The sequence below is a fragment of the Carassius carassius genome, chromosome 16 (assembly GCF_963082965.1).
Source record: "Carassius carassius chromosome 16, fCarCar2.1, whole genome shotgun sequence".
Lineage (NCBI taxonomy): Eukaryota > Metazoa > Chordata > Actinopteri > Cypriniformes > Cyprinidae > Carassius > Carassius carassius.
This window is the reverse complement of record NC_081770.1, coordinates 29,174,778-29,196,480: the sequence shown is the minus strand read 5'-3', so window position 1 is coordinate 29,196,480 and position 21,703 is coordinate 29,174,778. Positions and strand designations below refer to the sequence as shown.

The 21,703-nt window shown below is 35.1% G+C and overlaps 1 protein-coding gene across 2 annotated transcripts in view; it reads left to right on the top strand.

Annotated features, from left to right (window-relative positions):
- The first annotated feature begins 2,422 nt into the window (after window positions 1-2,422).
- The window catches only part of LOC132160087 (metabotropic glutamate receptor 7-like), a 205,469-nt gene continuing 186,188 nt past the window's right edge, over window positions 2,423-21,703 (top strand). The window contains exon 1 of one of the 2 annotated variants that reach the window (XM_059569796.1): window positions 2,423-3,761. In XM_059569796.1, the coding sequence (XP_059425779.1) occupies window positions 3,282-3,761 (480 nt within the window). In that variant the 5' untranslated portion in view covers window positions 2,423-3,281. The remainder of the gene's footprint in view (window positions 3,762-21,703) is intronic. The other variant, XM_059569795.1, reaches the window with a different exon arrangement.

Sequence of the window (21,703 nt, the reverse complement as noted above, 5' to 3'; positions counted from 1 at the left end):
GGTGGAACGAGCAACAGGTGGGGAAGAATCAGCTCGTGATCTGCACAACCCCGCCACGATCAGCGCTGATTGCCCAGACCACGAGCTACCGAACAGACAGGACAGGGGAAGCTGAGACAGCACCCTGCACCGTGACAATTTGCAAACATCAAATCTATAGTTTTTGATCATATAAACGTTTATATAAAAGTGTTGAAAACTTAAGTGTTGAATTCTGAATACAGCCGTCTGAAAGATATTAAAATAACAAAGACACGTCAGGAAGGTTTAAACAAACAGCAACAACTCATTAATTCTATTTATCATTAAGTCTAATAAATGACACACAATCAATGAACTACAGTGTTTTACTTGAAGTTTTGTTTCCAGGAGACTTGGTTTCAGACTATGTCTGTGAAATGTTTTTCTTCAAGCAAATTCATTACACTATTCATAACCTTTTAGAAGCAAAGCCAATATATAATCATAGACAATAGGGAATGTAAGGTTAATGTGGGTGAATTCATGAACACTGAATCTATGTCTCTCACTAAAGTGAACTTGACTGCTTCACCGAACAAATCAATATCTGAACACTGTCTCATGTCTTTGACTGGCGAGACGCAGTTGATCAACAACACTACTGAATTTCATAAAATAATCTGCATGAGTCATGTTTCTGCACGCTTGTCCCTTTTGGAAATAAACTTTTTGCTTCAGTGTCTGCCACACATTCACAGATCTACAAAACGAAGTTTGTGTGGACTGAACCTTGTCAAATTTTCTTTTAAGGACACACCGTCCCCAGAAGTGTGCTTAATATGACAAAACCATTCCTTGCTGTTTTGCTCAAAGATGAAATGATACAACCCGATCTTATAGGAAAATGTAACTGTTTAGCTGTTTAAGATAGCTGTTTCATATGAATTTGATTTGATTCATAAAATAAGTAGAAAAAAAAAGAAAAGAAAAAAAGCATGAAGTTCCACCATGAACCCCACCCCTAAATGTAACCATCAGTGGGGCATACGATAGTTTGAAAACATACAAATGAGATTGAATTAAGTCAGCCATTCTTTGTTAAAATTTTACAAATTACCACCATAGAATAATTGGAGTTTATTTTATTTTTTATTTATTTATTTTTTACTATTTGTTGAGGGGGAGAAAAATATAATTGTGAGATATTCACTTTCAATTCTGAGAAAAACAAAACAAAACATTTGTGATATTAATTCATATACTGTAAGTTTACATCCCTCATTTCTGAATTTATGTCTCACTTTTCTGACCTTTTCCCTCTGAATTCTGTCTACATCTTGCATTTTTTAAATTATTTTTTAGCAATAACAAAACAAATATAGACCAACCCAAAATGTAAGAGAGAGAAAAGAGAGAAAGAGAGAGAGAGAGAGAGAATAACAGTATATGCTTTATTTAAGAACCATTTAAAGCACTTTCTATTAGCCAGTTTCCCCCATGGAATAAAATAAATAAATAAATAATAATAATAGTAATTGTGACATTGTCACATCTCACTAATTTTCTCACTAATTGGGAATTTTATCTCACAATTCTGACATAAATCACAACCCCCATTCAAATAAATCAATGGGCAAAATGTGAGGATAAAGGTTTTGGGGTGGTCTGTAGTATTTTAGTGCTACATTCTAGTGTAGTTGTTCTTATCAATGGTAATTCTTATTAAAAATTGTGGTTATCTTTTAAAGCATCTCAGGTAAATGTATAATGATTCCTCCATGATAAATGTATTTATACTATAAGCCTAATTACAATAACGTGTGAACTATATCTGGACCAGATGTCCCCAATAGGATAGTGAAACACTTACACCTAAATAATGTCTTAATGACAATGTAAAAGAGCTAATACTTGTCTGAGGGTTTGGTTTAGGGAATAGAACATCGCTTGCCTTAGCATCGTTTTCTCAATGTAAACCAATATATGTCAGTGGAACTTCATAATAGAATAGCAAAAGTGTGTGCTAGAGAGAGAGAGAGCGAGAGCGAGAGAGAGAGAGAGAGAGAGAGAGAGAGAGAGAGAGAGAGCATCACTAATGTGGCGGTAAAATCATGAATTGATGTTGACAGAATTCATTTCCTCTGTCAGCCCCAGTCGCTGCATTCAACAGGAAAAATAATGCGAGTGTCTAGAGCTGGAACATATTCCATATTAACCCATATCAGTGAAATAATGTCGTGCGGAATACGGGTTTTGTCGGAAAACAGGTGTAAGAATGAGGAGTTAATCCAAATATGGTTAAATGTTTGAGAAGCCTTTCTTTCTCTGTTACAGAGAATGAATGCTGTGGTGAAAATCTTCACCTTAAACCCGCATTCAACTGCGCTTTGGAACCGAGAAACTTAGTGAGACCTCCATCGCCAATAGCTCCCTCAATTAATCGTTGAGTTTAATAACTATATCGCGTTATGATTCGCCTCACATGCAGGAACGTATTTTCTTTGAGGGCTGACCAGGATGAGTAACACGACATCGATCGTGCGTTGAGTCATTTGACAAATCCACATTTGATTCTGGGTGGAGAGAGAGGGAGAGAGAAAGAGAGGAGGAGACACGCGGGCTTCCTTGTCTCTTGTGAGGATTTTCGCACCAAAAGACGTATCACCGCCTAAGCTTGCGTTCTTTCTCTCAGATGTAACAAGCACCTGCTCCGAGGAAGGAAGAAGAAGAATAAGGAGGGGGAAAAAGCCTCCTCCGAAGTCCGTGATGGGAGGATGTTACGGATATCTCACCTGACATCGATTCTCTGCAACATTTTTCTCTGACCGTTCCACGCGACGCGTCATTCTGAACGAAAACTTTTTTGCCGCCTTAATTTTTTTAAATGTTAAAATCCGTTAAAACTCAGCAGCGCTGGTTTTATAGTGGCGCTATGACAGCGTGGATCGTACGCGTTTTAGTCAAATATCGCTGCACTTTAATGCGTTTTGCGTGTGTTTGATTTAAGGACAAATCAAAGAAAGGTACTGTACGTATTTCACTTTGTTCTTCTGTCTTTTTTCTTTATTTTAAAATATATATATATAATAATGAATTAAAAAATTGCTGAATTTCTAAGCAACAAGCGGCGCCATACGATGCGCACTTCCCCAAGGAATAACGCATCATTATTGCGCGGTGTTTTTTGAGAAAACCTCAACGAATTCAACAGCAACTGTACTTTGAAAGGCTCTATGGCCGTTATTGAGGTCGTGTCTGTTTTTGTTTACCTATAAATACTGTGAAAAGTGCCTTTTTCTGTTCCCCGACGACAAGGAGACATGGCTTGCTTTCCATGGCGGGTATTTTGGATCATTCAAGCGCTTGTGGATGTGACACTTTCGCAGGAAATCTATGCTCCCCATTCCATCAGAATTGAGGGGGATTTGACCCTGGGTGGCCTTTTCCCGGTCCATGCCCGCGGGGTCTCCGGGGAACCGTGTGGAGATATCAAAAAGGAGAACGGGATTCACAGGTTGGAGGCGATGCTTTATGCACTGGACCAAATCAACAGCGACGACGAGCTTTTGCCCAACATCACTTTAGGCGCTCGGGTTTTGGACACATGCTCGCGAGACACGTACGCGCTGGAGCAATCGCTTACTTTTGTGCAGGCTCTCATACAGAAAGACACGTCGGATGTGAGGTGCACGAACGGAGAGCCCCCGGTGTTTGTCAAACCCGAGAAGGTGGTCGGAGTCATAGGGGCTTCGGCGAGTTCAGTGTCCATCATGGTCGCGAATATACTGCGACTGTTCCAGGTGAGTCTGAGCGCGAGACCCAACTGTAGCCTATCACATGTGCTGGAATGAGTCCCTGCGTCACGGTTTCGTGTCGTTTCACCCGTATGATTACATGACAGCTGATTTATGAGAACAGATCATGCCTCGAGACGCCACATAAAACAGCACCGCACAATGACGGCTGTTAATGCATTGAAAAGTATGTTGTTTTTGCAATCAGTAGTGTAACCTAAACAGGTTGTTAGTCATAATCAATGAATCGATCAAGCATCGACTCCGCACACCTGCAGAGTGGCTTTTCAACAGGGTTTATTTCTTTGTCTCTCTATCTTTTTAAAATTTCAAAGTTCTTTATTGATATTGTTTGACGCATCTATTCTATTCTATAATAATAAATAATAGTACATGTAAGTTATGTATATATATATATATATATATATATATATATATATATATATATATATATATATATATATATATATATATATATATGTCATCTTTGCATCTTAATAATATTACACATTTGATTTTTTTTCATTAATTCCATTAATGTCATATACTGTAATAATAATAATAATAATAATTATAATAATAATAATAATTATATAACAAAATATAACGACAAAAATATTATGAATTTCCTCTGTCTATTTCTCTGTGTTCTTCCCTCGTGCTGTTGCTCCAAACAGGCTTGATTTTAAAATGTTACAATGAAGTGGATAGATAGGCTTGCTCATTCAAATGAATTTGTGAATTAAGATTCAGCTTTCTAGAGGAAGATTAAGCTTCTAGGCTCTGCATTGGGTTATCCACCCGGCTAGTTCATGTCTGCATTGCAATAAATAGTTAATTTTGTTTTCTCTGTTCCCACAACATTGGGAAATTACAGTCAGATTATCTCCAAAGCATGTGTTTTGTCAGATACAACGTGAGCTGAGAGAACATGTAAAAGATCTGAAAACAAATGATTTGGAATGAAAAATAAGGCACGCATGAGAGTATGCACAAACCCAAGTATAACTAATAAGAATCTATTCTTGTTGGGCGTAAATTAACCATTTGCAGTAACCAAAAATGTATGTGCATCCAAATATGGCATAGGAAGAGATAATTGTATCCTGACCCTTGGTTCTGAAGTGTGTGATTACTGATACAGCAATTAAAACGGTAACAGTCTGTACAGTTGCCTGTAACGATGTGAGAGGATTATTCAGCCTTATCTATGTTCTGCATCAGAGATAAACATGGCTAATGACATCCCACCGGTCTACAAGGATGATTCCAACCTCATTCTTCTCAAGATTTTTTGCTCTATTAACCAAGGTTCTCCTTTGGTCTTACACGCAAGAGAAAAGGTAGTTAAAGATCTCTTAACTTAAATTTATTTGGTGAAAATCAATGGGGTCTTTTGACGTTGATAAAAAGAACATACTTTTTTTGTATTTGATGTAATTAATGCGTAATTAATTATTTTTGTTCCTCTATGCCCCGCCTTTCTGAAATGAGCTGATTGTTACAAAGCTCATCGCTCTGAAAAGCAAGATGGGCTATGATTGGCCAGCTATCCAGTGCATTGTTATTGGCCAAATACCTCAAGCATGTGACAGAACTGTTACACCCCTTACCAAACTGTGATGCAGTGTCAAATCTTTGGAATTGAGACTTTAGTCTTTGCAACTTTACGTATCTTCTTTATGCTCCTAGAAATTATAATCACATCATATGAGTTCTTTAAAGAAATGTTCCAGGTTCAGTTCAAGGTCTATTTGTGGACTATCATGAATTACCACAGAAGTAAATGATAATCTTGCTTGTTGTAGGGCACTTACAATGGAAGTAAATGGGTCAACACTAAAGATGTTACACCTAATGCAATCCAAGAATTAACTAAAAATTAAACCATAAAGAATAGTAGTTCCACTACTACATACAAATAAATAAATAAATAAATTACTCAGAAATGGTCAGTAGATTTCATTAATTACAATGAAAAGGCAGGAAAAACATTGAGTTAATCATGCTATTTTGAAATGAAAAGACTAAAGTAGTATTTATTTTGGAAAATCTTTTATTTACTGTACATAGGTTACTGTACTTCAAAATACAATTTATTTAACATTAATACAAGAAACAAGTGCCCTTTCCAGCTGAATTCCATTGTAGCAACCAGATATGTTATAATAACTATGATTTTTTTTTTCTTTAGTAATTCTGCCAGAATTTTCCCAAATCAGTTACTGCTCAAATTGTACATTGGTGTCAGATGATTTAACAATGTGTTTACCGCCATTATATATATATATATATATATATATAAATCTCTTTTGCATGATCTTTACAGTAATTAAAGGCCTAAACTGTTTAATGAAATGGAAAATTGCGACATTATTAACATCAAACATCTGTTTAGCACTTTATTGTGAGTTTACATTAAATATTCACAACCATTTTTCACAACATTCAAAAAGTTTTGACAAAAATTGCTCTGTGCACTACAATATGTAGACATAGATTAAATGGTTGTGTTTTTGCATTAATAATTTTACAGGGATAGACATGAGCTGCAAGCACTCGCATGTGAAACTGCAATATTTATGTCACTTTTCTCCAGCTTTGTACCACACAGCTAATGGCTAGAGCGGTTTCAGGAGATCTCAAAGATCTCTTCTAAGAGCTTGACTTTTTGCCCTACATGGAGTATTTAGAAGATATTTATGAAAATACACCCATACACATGGGATGTAATGCCAGCCAGCCTGTGTCACAGACCCTCGGTCGTGAGCATTAAGAAACAAATTTAAAGCCCATGTTATGGCCAGCTAGCCACCTGCATCCTTTCAGAAAACTGTTTGCTTATTTCCCTATGGCCTCGCACTTGCTCTGAATCTCTGACTATTTTTATATGCTCCAGGGCTGGGATCTTGATGTGAGGAGGGCAATGCTCTCTGACACAATTCATGAGGCATACAAGCTAATTTTTTTTTTCTCCACCTCAACACATTTTGACTCAAAACACTTGTGAGGCCCCAAATTTCATTCGGTCGTTGCAGAGCTCGTGATATGTCATTACTTTAGCATTTCACTGTTTATTTTTTTAGTGGGAAAGTGAGGGGAAGTACAAAGCAGGGCATGGCTTGCAATTGCACCTCAAGTCAAATGTGTCTGGGTTTGGAGTCAACGTAAAATTGATATTGACACCATTTAATTTAAATTGCTGGTATAATTGTGGGAAAGCCTGGCACACCTCAAAAGTAATCGTGAGATAATATAAAGTAATCTTCAGATTTTGAGTATGAAGCATCTTATGTTAAATTATAAGATCAAAAGTTCCACTCTGATATTTAAACTTACATTGTAAAATATAAACTTGAATTATGAGATAAAAGTCAGATTTACTGGAAACAAAACTGGATTAGTGAGATAAAGTCACAATGGTTGGTGTAAAGTGATATTGTAAAGTTAAAAACTGTGTAATAGAATCTTTGAACTTTGAATCCTCTCTGACGTTTAAATTCAAATTCTGAGATATAAGGACAAATTTTCTGATACTGGATAAAGTCAACAATTGTATAATGGCATCTTCAGACTCCAAATGTGAGACATCTTCCATTAAATTAAGAGATACAAAGTTTGTGAGAATTGTGAGATATAAAGTTGTTTTTATAAGAAACAAAACTCACATCATGAGGTATAGTAACATTTTGAGATAAAAAGTCCAAAATTGCACAATAGCATCTTCAAACTGGATTTGCATTGAATTATGAGATTAAAAATTCCACTGTGAAATTAAAACATTGTTTGATATAAAGTTTAGTTTTGAAATATTAAGTCATATATCTTAGAAACACAACTACAATTGCAACTGATAAAGATATATTCTGAGATCATGAAAATTGTGCAATTGAACATACAGTAGAATTGGAAGCATCTTCTATCAAATTATGAGATTAAAATTTCCAAGATTTAAAATGAAATTGTGAGATATAAATTAAGTTTTAAAAAATAAATAAAATGTATGCATTTAGCAGACACTTTTATCCAAAGAGACTTACAGTGCATTCAGGCTAACAGTTTTTGCCTAACATGTGTGCCCTGGGAATCAAACCCACAACCTTTTGCACTGCTAACGCAATGATCTACCACTGAGGCACAGGAACACTATATAAAACGGTATTGTTAGATAAATTAATTTTTAAGGATAACGTTACATTGTGAGATATAGCTGTAAATTAAAATTGTGGCTATTTTCATTGTCAAAAACTTATTTTGGGATTAATTTTATTAATTAATCAAAACATCATGTAAATAATTATATAAACATTTTAATCGACTCACAGCTTTACTTTTTACACATTCAAATTTTTGTAGTTTACATGGAGTCATCAATGGTGTGATTTTCAAAAACTTGCACTTGGAAATCCATTTTCATTTGTTTTTAGTTGAAAATGGTGTGGTGTAAATACCCCTGACATTGCAATTGCGAAAATACACCAATTGCGAGAAGACAATTATGATTTATTTTACTCTTAAACAGTAACATAATATTGAGAACAGTATTTCCATAATATATGTACACATTATGCTAAAAGCAGTACAAAATCATAAATACCTCACATTACAAAAGTAAAATGGGTTGCGATGTATTTCATGTTGACGTGAATATTATAGGCATATCTGAAATCCGGAGCAGTGCTATTTTGATTGGTCCAATTCAGTAACATCAGTGTTTTGGCATTAAAATGGGATGCTTCTTGTCGTAACTATTCTCCATAGTCTGTAATTGACTATTGATTTCTGATGTGTCGCTCGTTTTCTGGCCCAGAAGATTTGCTGCCTTGAGCTCTAGTAAATACAGTATATGTTTGCTATCACTCACTCATAGGCCACCAACATGAAAGTGACAACAGCCACAGTGACAGAAGTCTAAAAATATCAGAGCTGTGGGACTCATTTCTCACAGAAGCCATAACCTACAAACCCAGGAATTCTTCAGTACAGATTTATATATATATATATATATATATATATATATATATATATATATATATATATATATATAATTTTTTTTATTTTTTATCACATCGGTGAGAAGCAGGCATTAAATCCTATGCTCTTCCTAACATTACTGTTATGATTGACGGTGGGTAACACTGTCCATAACATCATGGAGGCAATTTAAATACCTTGTACATTACATCAATATGGTAATCAAATAGTACCATTTGATACCATCAAGGTATTTCCACAGTAACAAAAAGCTTGATATTTTCCCACAAAAATAGCTTTTTATTGCTTTAGATCATCAAGAGATACAAAACACTTTATGAAAACAGTATTTTGGAGTTTAGACCACCCACTAATCTTGTTGGGACAACAGTGCCAGAGGATGCAAGGCCAGGCATGGCGGTGCAAGCTGATGGAAGATTCGGCGCACCTGGAGGTCATTCTGCTCTGATAACCTCTTCGCTCTCCTCTTTTTATCAGCTGTCTCCATCCTGTGGCTTCTGATTGGCTACTCCTCCCTTCGAGGTTGGCTTCTTTTCAGCGTGAGAAATCCCAGCCTACTTATCAATATTGGCAGGGTTTGTACTCCTGAGACTGCCAGAAACCTGACTGCAGCTTTTCCAAATTGCACATTTTTGTTATGTAACATTAAATTTGGTGTATTGGAGAAATTACTTCAAAAGGGTCATTTAATAATTCAGGAAAATGAGTTTGATAAATGATACTGATAGTGAATATTACGTTGGCTGACGTTAGAAGGCGTTACCAGGAAATCTGTTTCCAAATGATCTTTTATTCTTAGTTCGGCTCATTTTGGAAACACAAGAATAATGGATTTGATCATACCTATAATCACATAAACATGGAGTATTTTATATTTATATATATATATATATATATATATATATATATATATATATATATATATGGACAAAATAAAATAAAAAAGTTAGTAAAATTAACAAGCTAAAACTAAAACTGCCCAAAAAATAACATAATACACAAATAATAAAACAACGCATGAAATAAAGAGTACAAATAAAGATAACAAAGAATGAAACGAAACAAACAAACAAAAACGGGACAAAAAAATGATAAAAAAACTAACAAAAAAACATACAAAAAGGGAAAACAATACAAAAACAATAGATTCAATAAATAAATAAACTTAACAAATCTAGGTTTTAGGTTAGTGTGTTTCTCCCTCTCTCTATTTTTTTTTTAACTAGATTTTTAACTACACTTTCTACTGAGAAGTAAGCATTATAGTCACTAAATATGTCTTTGTTGTCCTCTAAAGCTGATTTAAATGTATTTTGGATCGTTAGATATGACATGGTGCCTTGGAAGCAGGTATAAAACCAAGAGGTGTCTTCATACACAGACGTACCGATTCCATTAATGCTGGAAAATTGTGATGCCATACATTTCCTCAACATGTCCCACGAGGCAGGTGTATTTAAATGCGGCATCTCATCATCCATTCCGCTAATCTTAATTCCAAACTTCATAATCACATTAGTTTGCTATATTGCCAGTTGAGGATGAGCTTTAAGTTACTTCCAGCGCTGTCTCTTATCTCCTATTCAATGCCTGTCTGTGAAGTTGCTCAGCATGAAGCCTGAAAAAATCCTCAGTTGATGTCATAAAGCACGTCTGCCATTGGCTCGTCTCGGAGCTCGTTAAATGAGAGAGTCCCGCTGGGCGAGCTGCCATAAATCATTATGAGCATGGATCTTTTTTCTCATTTAGAAAGCGTCAATGATATACATACTAGTAATTAATGAAATAATTTCTTCTCTCCAATCAATAGATACTTCAGCTCCCTGCAGACTTCGTTGACATTTATCACATTGAGTGCGACTGATTAATTTGTATTGCCATTACCTCAACATGAGAAGGAATAATTTGTTGGAATGATCTATCGCTCTCACATCAGAAGACTATAGAATGCTAACCAAAAGTACTCGAGTGATGGTTATTTAGTGGAGAGATCACTTGAGATTGTCACAGACAGGTTAGCTGTTGGTAATAAATTGTTCTTTGCTTCACCGTGAGGTTACTGTCAATTTTCAAGTGTGACATTAATATAGGAGGTTTGCGCTCTGAGTGTGACATTGAAATATTTTAGTAGTGTGAAGTGAGGATGTAGTGCTTTCACTATTGTGAGTGGATTTTCAGAAAATTCTTTTCAGATTTTCATTATTGTTGGAAAAAAATATATACTTTTCATTTAAAGACTTTATGTACATCTGTGATTGAAAATGTATGGTCCAATGTTCAATCAAAGTTAAGTAGGGCCTAAATATTACACAGTATACAAGAAAAACTACTTTTTTTAATTTCTTAAAACATTTGACACAATGTGTCAGAACTAATCTTGAATATGTCCAAGTGTTCAGCAACAGTCACTGTTGCAAAACACAAATGTTTTGGCCCCTTTGTTTTATTTTATCCATTTGTTATGGCTTTGTTTTGTATTGTTTTGACTATTTTTTTCATCCTTATTCAAATCAATTTGTTTAGGCTCATTTTGGTCTGTTTTGATTTTGTTTTATCGGTTTGTTTTGGCTAGTTTTTGTTTCATTTTATCCATTTGATGACTTTGTTTTGGGTAATTTTTTGTTCCACAAAGAGATACAGCTGAAAGGAAATTTGTCATAAACTTTTTCAATTAATCTGTTTTATAGCACATAAAGCTATTGTGTGCTATATTCCATTACTTACTGAATACGTACAAGTCTTACGGACTACTCTTCTGGTGCTATATGTGTCCTGGTAACAGTATGCTTTCTATGGAACAGATGATCTTATGTAGTATTCTGCTGAAGCCATACAGTTTTGAATTGGGTGAGCAATTGGTTCAGTCAGTCTTTTTATTAGTAGATAGTTGTGTAGCCCCAATAGGGCCTTCATGTTCCAGCAAACAAGAATGGCAGGTCTCACAGCCTTATTTCATAGAGTGCATGGGGGATTTTCTGTAGTAGAGACCTCCAAAACATCAACTAACCATGTCTTTTCTCCTGTAAGTTCAGTTTGAATCAAAACATGTAGCAAAAACAATTCTGAAGGTTTTAAGACAAGCATAGGTGCAAAACAGACAGAGATAGTGTTTGGGTGTTACTGTGCTGTACACTTTTATGATTTTAACATTCTTCAGTCTTAAAAAAAAAAAAGAAAAAAAAAAAAAAAAGTTATTTATTGACATCCATGGATCCATGAAGAACCTGCAATATCCACACAACCATTCCATTCCACAAAAATGTTCTTTATAAGGGAAGAAGGTTCCTCAAGCTATGACAAATGTTTCTTTTAAGATCGGTTCACTAAAGGATTCTTTGAGGAACCAAAAATTTGAGGATTATTTATCCCATTCAAAAGGATTATTTCGATGATGGTACTAATTACAGAAGAAGAACATGAGGAACTCGAGTGAAACCAAGCTGATCATTCAGCGGATCACTCGAGGGACTTTCTTGGATCAGCAAGTTTCATTCGACTTGCACACAACCTTGTCAGAAGTAGGCGTCTTTGAGAGTTACCCGTCTGTGCAGTGGCAAAGATTCACTTCAAGGCACGCTTGGAGGAAATGTCTTGCATGGTTTCTCATAAGCTGTTTGCTGCCAATTGCTACTGACCAGAAACGATGAGAAAATATCTCTAACATACCCGTTTTGTTTAGATGTAACAGCTTAGTTAGCTTTTACAATGTAGTGCAATCCAATGATTTGATTTACGTTAATTCACTATCCTTTTCTCTCAGAAATGTGCATTTAATGTTGACCACTGGTGCATTTCTAAACCTTTTTCATGAGTTAAACCACTTTACTGTAAACATAACACCATACCTGCTGCTTCTTTTCTTGTAGTAAAGGAACCCTCGACTCTCTGACAGATGAGCTGAAGTTTAATTACGGTGCAGGATGATCCGTTTTGGCAGAAGGGATGTGAGGGTTGGCTGCAGCTTTAAGAGGGTTCTAATTATGTCCCACATTCAGATCAAGCGGTAATTAATTTAGCCCTGTCAAAACCGAAAAGACAATTATAAACAAACGGATTACCCATCACAAAGACAGCTATGTGCAGAATAGCTAAAACATCTCAACTTTCTCATAAAAGAAGAAGCGTCGAGCTAAGGTTTTGAGAATGAGATATTTAATTTAGACGACTCATGGACAGCATCTCTCACCCCATGAAGATTTTATTATTTATTTACCTTCACTATTGAAACCATACTGAGGGCGTACTCTCATAAATAACATCTTTGTTTACACACTAAATATTTAAATTCATTAATTTAATGTGAATGCATAGTATTCCCCTTGATATATATGTATTGTTTTACCCAGTCCCAATCCAAAGAAGCATAAAATGCAGATTATCTGGGGGCTCGTCCGGGATTTGAACTTGCGTATAACATGCTATATGTCTTCAATGACAGTTAAATGTCTCAGTGTTGGTATTATAAATTAGACTAAAATAGTATCTTGTTTATTGGCATCGTCTGGCAAATTCATCGGTTGTCGTCATTGAGGCTTCAATATGACTGGATTTGCACAATGAGACTGATGTTATATGACTTGATGGCGCCTCGTTTCTCCTAACATTGTCTTAAAGAATTACCCAAATGTCCTCTTTTATCTTTGAAACATTGTAAATAGGACAGCTCGCCATCTTATACCATGTCTAGAATGGGAAGGGGGTTGTGATTATTCATTTATTTTTGCATCTACCATCAATAAAACACAAGATATGAAATTTCCTTTGAAGGAAAATAGAATGAAGCGAGCATTTAGCTTTACTGAATAATCAGCTTATGGTTTGAGAAGCTCTTTGTGGCAATTTATATTCAACCCCACTCAAATCTTTAAGGTTAACAACAGACTTGAGCTAAGGACTAATTCAGCTTTACAACCCCACAGGAAATATGTTGAAAAGTTTTCAGCTGGCACTATTCAAAGCAGGATGTTTAACTGGGCTTAAAAGGGATAATTTGATTTACATTCTTTATTTCTAACAGAGTGTAACATATTTCCTTTTGTATTATTGGATTTTTCAGAGTGCTCTTGGGTCTACTGTTCCGGAAGTACTGAGATTTATTTTTTCAACTTCTCATTGATCTTATTAACTTCAGGATAATGATATAGGTTCAGTATTTCATACTGTACATTTAGAACCCATTTAAATTGATAATGGGATTTATTATATGGAAAAGTTTGTTGAAAGTTTTGATAAATATTTGGTAGTTATGGATACACTTTTCGATAATCCAACTTGGACATTCTACTAACTATAGGTAACTTTGCAACTACATGTCAACTAACTCTCATTAGAATATTAGTATACTGTTAGGTTATGGTTTGGCTTTGTGTAGTTCGTTATATAATTTGGTTTAGAAGAACAAGTTGACACGTACTTGCACAGTTACTTATAGGCAGTAGAATGTGTGTTGGGGACTATCAAAATAATGTCATAGCAAATATTGAGCAGAAAGTCTACCACTACTCACATGACTGCTAGTTTACGTTTAGTTGCAAAGTTACTTATAGTCAGCAAAATTATTTAAAGTGGACTATCAAACAGGAATTGTGTGTGTTCAAAAAGAACAATGAGCTATCACGTGTGTAGAACATAAGGGAGAAATCTTTAGTCCAGCAAGTCGCTGAATTTGTTCGCACCAAAAAAAATTCGTTTTTTTTTATATATGCAAAAGTGAAAAATTTACAAAAGTGCAAAAGTGTATTAAAAACAGACCAAAGAGCAAACGTTTCAGCCCATGCTTTCTTCAGTACTCATGAAAAAAAGCAACACTCTTATAGGCACAATTGCAAATTGTTGATAGCTGATCCTAATCATTGAGGGATAATTGTCATGCCAACAATTTCCCTTAAAAAAAAAAAAAAAAAAAAAAAAAAAAAAAACATGCAAGATCCATATATTCAATTAATCCAAAACTTAAAAATCCAATTTTTTTTTTTTTTTTAAATTTTAAATAATGAGAACAGGCATCACAATCTTTACACAGAATATTTTCCAGGGCTCCAGAGAGGGTCCCAGGAGTGGGGATGTAGGTGTCTGCATGCACCGATTTATCCCGTAGATTTGGACGCCTGGCGTAAACAAAGAGCGGTGGATAAGTGAACAGGCCTACCACGTTTCAAGGACCTGGGATGAGCATAAAGTTGACTATCAAAATAAAGTGATACCATACTAAGTTGTATGACCTGAATAAAATGGACCTCTCAATAATAAAAATATAGAGTTTAGCATAAAAGGTTTTAATTTATTTATTTATTTATTTTTGTGCAGAGCTACCAACTGCTGACATGAGGCTGTGGCAATATGTGTCAAATCTGTCTTTTCTTATATACTTGACTGACAGTTAGAGAGAGAGAGAGAAAAAAAAGATAACAGAGCTAAAAAGAGTGAAGAAAACGGGTTAAATCAAAGAACACATCATTTGTTTGTCACTCTTAATGTTATGCCGTAGAATGTGCCACATTAGATTTATTGGAAAATTGCTAGAGGAATGTTTTCTTGATATTTTGCATTTAAGTGGAGCAGAAAACAGACTTTGGTTTTGGTTCAAACTCAGTAAGCTGTGTGCTGCCTACATACACACAACCTAAATACAGAGTTCTGGCATGAAACTCTGATGGCACAGTCCGATAGGTCTAACTCAGTCTGACCTAATGACATCATCACATGGCACAGCTGATTGCTTCTCTCCTGTACTGGTAGCCAATAAGCTCACTGCCCAATATTAAAATATATGACTAGAGCTTGACGTAGCAGTGCAGCTTGCTTTAGAAACCCTCCACCTTCCCCAGCACCACCTGAATAGATCTGCTATGATGTGATTCATGTATGCTATGGGTTTATTTCATGCATGTTATAATTACTGCAGCAATATTCTTACATGCTCACAACAGCATGTTGTTGATGTATTGGCTGTAGCAAGTCTTGGAACAGTTTGTGTTCACACTACATAGAAATCAACTCTTTGTGCCATTACAAATAACAAATAGTGTTTGTCACGTGAAAATGACTTGGTTTGAATTTGATTTGAGTAGAATTTGGTGTTAACTTGTTGCTAAGCTAACAATATGATATTTTGTTAAGCATATACACACAATGTAATTAATTTATATTCCATAATTTGCATATAGTGTAAATGTGTAATACAATAATTACCTCAATTACTAAATGATCATTAACCTCCATCTTAGACAAATTTTGTCATGTTGCAATGCATTATAGGATTGCTTTGCCCTAATGCATAATGCAAAACGGATAATATCCTGGCAGAATTTTTATTAATTTTTTCCAATATTTTAATCAACATTTCTTTCAATCCTTAAAGAAAATACAATTCATAATTGAAAATATGGATACAATCAATACAGTAAATTATTGTGCATTACACAGTACATTGAGCAATATTTTATTTTCTTAGAGAAAAGAAATGATTGTACCTTTTGGAAGAAACTTTATGTTGGAAGTGTTCCTGTGATGCCTAAAATGCGGCCTACGTTTGAAGAGTACTAGTATTTTTCTACACCAGATGTTATTGTGCCCAAACAAAGGACATTTGTAAAGGGCAAAACGACTTCCTTTTTGGCAGTATGTGTTTAAAACTCCCCGTTCCCTGTTGAAAATAGGCTTGGAAATGTTTTGAATAAAAAAAAAAAAAAATGTGTTGCGTGACCTGTGAAAGAACTATACTTAAAACTTTAAGTTTTTTGGATTTAGGATTACAGCGAACTGGAATAATGTGTATGGCATTTTCAGGTCACTTGCTAAATAACAGTCTCCCGCTTTTCCCTCCGCAGCCGCTGCGTCTATCCATCCCACCCGTCTTCCATCCATAGCCACAAACTATTACACAGTCTACAACCTAATCTGCAGCAGCACCTTGTCTGAAACAATCGACATTATTGTTTGTGCCTCACAGTTGGCTCGGTAGGTTGGTGTTATTCAGTCTCTAGCGTAGCCCAGGGTGGCAGTTTTTTCTGGCGAAGAGTGAACGGTGCTCTTGTCTGACATATATGTCCAAAGGCGAAGAAGCCAAGTGGAAAGTTAGGATGTGAGAGGCCAATGCTGGTACCAGCAGACAAGAGTGGTGCTCTAGGTGTTCTTGGATTTGGGTTGTCCAGTAGAAATGTGTAATCTGAATGGGCACCTTACATTTGCAGTGCAGAAGAGTTCTGGACCACATTGTGGTCTGTCCAAACAGACCCTCGAGCATCAACATAGCATGTCTCTTGTGTTTCACTTGTAATTTTTTACAGCATATTGTGACGCTCACTCCAACCAACCTTAGAGGAGAGATTATGAAGTTAGTGAATGAACCAAAAAAAAACATGCAAACATGCCAATACAAGGAAATGTGCCTTGAAGTCAATATGAAAAATCCTTCAAAAGCTGTCACCATGGGAGTAATCATTTAAAAGGTACATCTTTGCACCTTATTTACCTCTAAAAGATAACTTTAGTGCATTAATTAGAAAGTACTTTAAAACTAGCTAAATAATAGCTAGTAATATGTACTAATGGTACATATTAGTACCTTTTATATATAACAGGGAATTTCCAGGTAAAAAGGATGAAAATAGCACCATTTTACACACATGATATATATATGTATATATATATATATATATATATATATATATATATATACATACAGTACAGACCAAAGGTTTGGACACACCTTCTCATTCAAAGAGTTTTCTTTATTTTCATGACTATGAAAATTGTAGAGTCACACTGAAGGCATCATAACTATGAATTAAGACATGTGGAATTATATACATAACAAAAAAGTGTGAAACAACTGAAAATATGTCATATTGTAGGTTCTTCAAAGTAGCCACCTTTTGCTTTGATTACTGCTTTGCACACTCTTGGCATTCTCTTGATGAGCTTCAAGAGGTAGTCACCTGAAATGGTCTTCCAACAGTCTTGAAGGAGTTCCCCGAGAGATGCTTAGCACTTGTTGGCCCTTTTGCCTTCTGTCTGCGGTCCAGCTCACCCCTAAACCATCTCGATTGGGTTCAGGTCCGGTGACTGTGGAGGCCAGGTCATCACTCTCCCTCTTGGTCAAATAGCCCTTGATGCCTTCAGTGTGACTCTACAATTTTCATAGTCATGAAAATAAAGAAAACTCTTTCAATGAGAAGGTGTGTCCAAACTTTTGGTCTGTACTGTATATATATATATATATATATATATATATATATATATATATATATATATATATATATATATATATATATAATTGTTATTATTTGTCAGTAAAAAAATATGTAAATATATCAAATATTTTTAAAGTAAATTAGGTTCAAGTAGATGTTTCATTAGGAATTAGATTTTAAAAAAATAAATAAAAACTGTTTACTGTGATGGCAATGCTAACATGTAATGCTATTCAGATATTATAGACCTCCTGGGTGACTTCACCTAAAAATACTTAAGTTGTTTCAGAAGTGGTGCAATGCGTTTGTTATAATGAGTACTGGGATATGTTTAAAGGAAGCAGTTACTTAGTATTATTTTTCATTTCATGCTGAGTTTAAATATGTTCTACAATTTTGTTATATTACACTGACTCATTTGTGCAGAGCTTATCTGCATTATTTAAGGTAGACTGGTTCAAATCACCACTTGTCGGTAGTTGTAACCATTAAGACTTGACGCTAGCGGGTGAAATTAAGACCTCATGTATTCAGTAACCCATGTTAAAATGGGTCACTTTTTAAATACTATTCGAATTGAATTTTATTAGTGTCTGTAGAAGCTTATTAGCATCTGTTGCTAATATACCAGGTTCTTTGCACAAGGGTTGCGTATATATCTACATCAAACTTTCAAAGTCCCGTTGACTGACACACTCAATCCTCTTGAACACTGCAGCTCTGGCGGTGATAGGGGTTAAGTGGCAAGTGATTGTCCCCAAGTACTTTTTGTTTATATGAATACAACAGTTGACTGAGCTGCCACATTAGCCTTCTTGACCTGTGCTTGAGAAATGAAGCCTCTTAAGAAGAGGCTGCCATTTTCTCTCCTCAGCGTTTGCTGGGAGAACTGTTCTGGCCGCTCATCTTGACCCGGACTGATTGGGATGCTTGACCGGGCGTGTGATTGGTTGGGGTCTTGGGGAGTTCGTCAGGGGCTAATGATGAGGGTTCATGTAATCATCTACATTATGTCAGGGCATATCGAGGAGCTGCAGGCAGAGTCAAATGACCAGCAGTCCAGATAGGAACTGCAGTGATGGGAATCACTCGCTCAATTTGTAGCAAATTCTGGAGAGCGCTGAATCATAGATTATGTACAGCTACATGAACAGCCAGTGAAACCTTTGCATTTTGGAGGAAATCTGGCTGAGATTGGAAGTCATTCTCCACTAAGAATGAATTGTTTTAGCGCCTGATTCACAAACATGACTACAACAGACGCAACCCATGACGTTTCATGGTGAAACAGCTTGAGTGTCCACACTGAAAATGTTGAATGTGTTGACTTCAGAAACAGTAAAATCACTGAATAACTACAGTATGTAACCAACTTTGTCAATGGAAATCAATTAGAGGGAATGAATTAGCACAATTTAACCACAATTTTCTAAAATGAGAGAACAAATTAGCAAAACATGGTCATGATTTAGTAAAACAAGAGAACAATTAAAATATGATTTTCGTAAATGAGGGAGCAAATCAGTACAACGTGGCTACAATTTACTAAAACGAGGGAAGAAATTAGAACAATGTGGTCACGATTTACTGAAGCAAGGAAACGAATAGTTCAACATGGCTATGATTTACTATAATGAGAGAATGAATTAATATAACGTGGCCATGATTTATGTAAATGAGGCAACAAAGTAGTAAAACAGTAGACATTGTTTACCAAAACTAGGTAACGAACTAATAAATACGTAATAAACGTAATAAATGAGTACAAAGTGGCCACTATTTACTAAATCTAGTGAACACATTAGTACAACGTGGCCATGATTTAGAACAACTAGAGAACAATTGAAACAACAGGGATGCGGTTTACGAAAATGAGGGAACAAATTAGTACAACATGGCTACAATTTACTATAACAAAGGAATTAATTAATACAACATGGCCATGATTTACGTAAATGGGTGAACAAATTAGCACAACGTGGCCACGATTTACTAAAAGAAGGGAAGAAATTAGTAAGATGATTACCAAAAATATGAAACAATCACCACGATTTGCTAAAATGATGGAACACAAGTTGTACTTTTTGTATCCATGATAACTACACTAGTCAGCATTCAAAGTATATCAAAACCTTTCATCAAAATTGTCGCAAAAACAAAACAATACCTAATTTTGTCTAAGGACAACTTTGATAAACTTTTTTGATCCACTTATTTGATCCAAATATTGACTACTATACAGTATATTGTTGTCTCTATGTCATGTGCAGGGCTCTGCTACAACATCACAATCAGCTTTTACAATAATGCTCAAAACATAAAATAAACTGATCACACATGTAATATTTCTAAGTAAAAACATTTTTATTTCAGCTAGATATGGATACTAAGGTGGCTGAAGTAGCTCTGTATCATCTGAATATTTTGAAGAATTTCTCCTTTTACGTTGCACTGAGAAAAATGGTACACGGAATTCGGAACAACATGAGGTAGAGTAAATAATGACAGAAACTTCTTTCTTTTTTTTCTTTTTTTTCGGGTGAACTATTCTTTTTAAAATCCATAATGTAATATGTTTGATGAAAAACACAATCTTCTCTCTTAATGAGACTACTCAGCGGAGTGAGGCATACATTTGTCATTTTCCAAAAGTAAAATACTTGACAACCTAGCTCTGTGCTAAGACATTTCAGCTGCGCTGTAAATCTGGTGCCCGAGACTGAGGGTAATTGTGCAAGAACATGTTACCATGGTAATATTGTACCTAGGGAAGTGGATGACTCTGTGCAATGATTTGAAGTTGCGACAACATGGCACAGTTAATCGCAGTCAATGAGGGACATTGTTTATTTTAGATTTAAAGTGGATTTCAAATGCACACCTGGGTTTTCATTTGGCTGTGGTGTTATTGTTGCAAAACACCATGTTGCTTCATATTTGGGTGATTGCTTTTGACAATCCAGTGGTTGCTTTTACACTAATGCTTTATTTTTTTCCGTACTTTTAATACCATGTTTTGCATTTGCAATGCATTTTGTGAAGATTTAACCCTTGTGCCATGCTGAAAATTCTTTACCATTTTGCTTGTAAATCTCTTGTTATGCTAATTTATTATCAACTACTGCATTCAGTCTTTTTTGTCAATTAGTATTCTTTTAATTTAAGTTACAGAAACTTGTAGAATGTTCCTATCCTTCTAAAATTGACCTGACCTAAATATTCACCAAAATATTGATTGCCTCATGAAAGTAACTATTTTTGTTAAACTGTAATAAAAATATATATATATGTATAATTATTTTAATAATTAAAATAATTTATAAGTAACACATTAAAATAAACATGAAATTTTGAAGTAGGAAGACTGATAGTATTGAGAGTACATTTTACAGCTTAGGAAAAAAAGAAGACTTTTTTTGTAGTGCTGTGCTGTGCTACCAGAACAACACACTCATCTTTAAAAAGGACAAGAGATTTTCTTAAAAAATGGCAGTGGTGTTGTGTACGATTGATCTTTATTTTTATTTTTTATATACTCCATGTTATAATTTATATAGACTTCACAGAAATCATCTCTAATTGTATAAAATATAATAGGAAATGTTCGAAAGATCCTTTTTTCTCCTTCATCTGCATTACATCTTTAGACAGGGTCTAGTCTGGATGAATATTACTTTGACAAGAACATGGCATCCCACCCACTGATTCAAGAGTGTTGGGTTTCCTCCATTACCATGAGTGGTTTTCCCTGCTGTAACT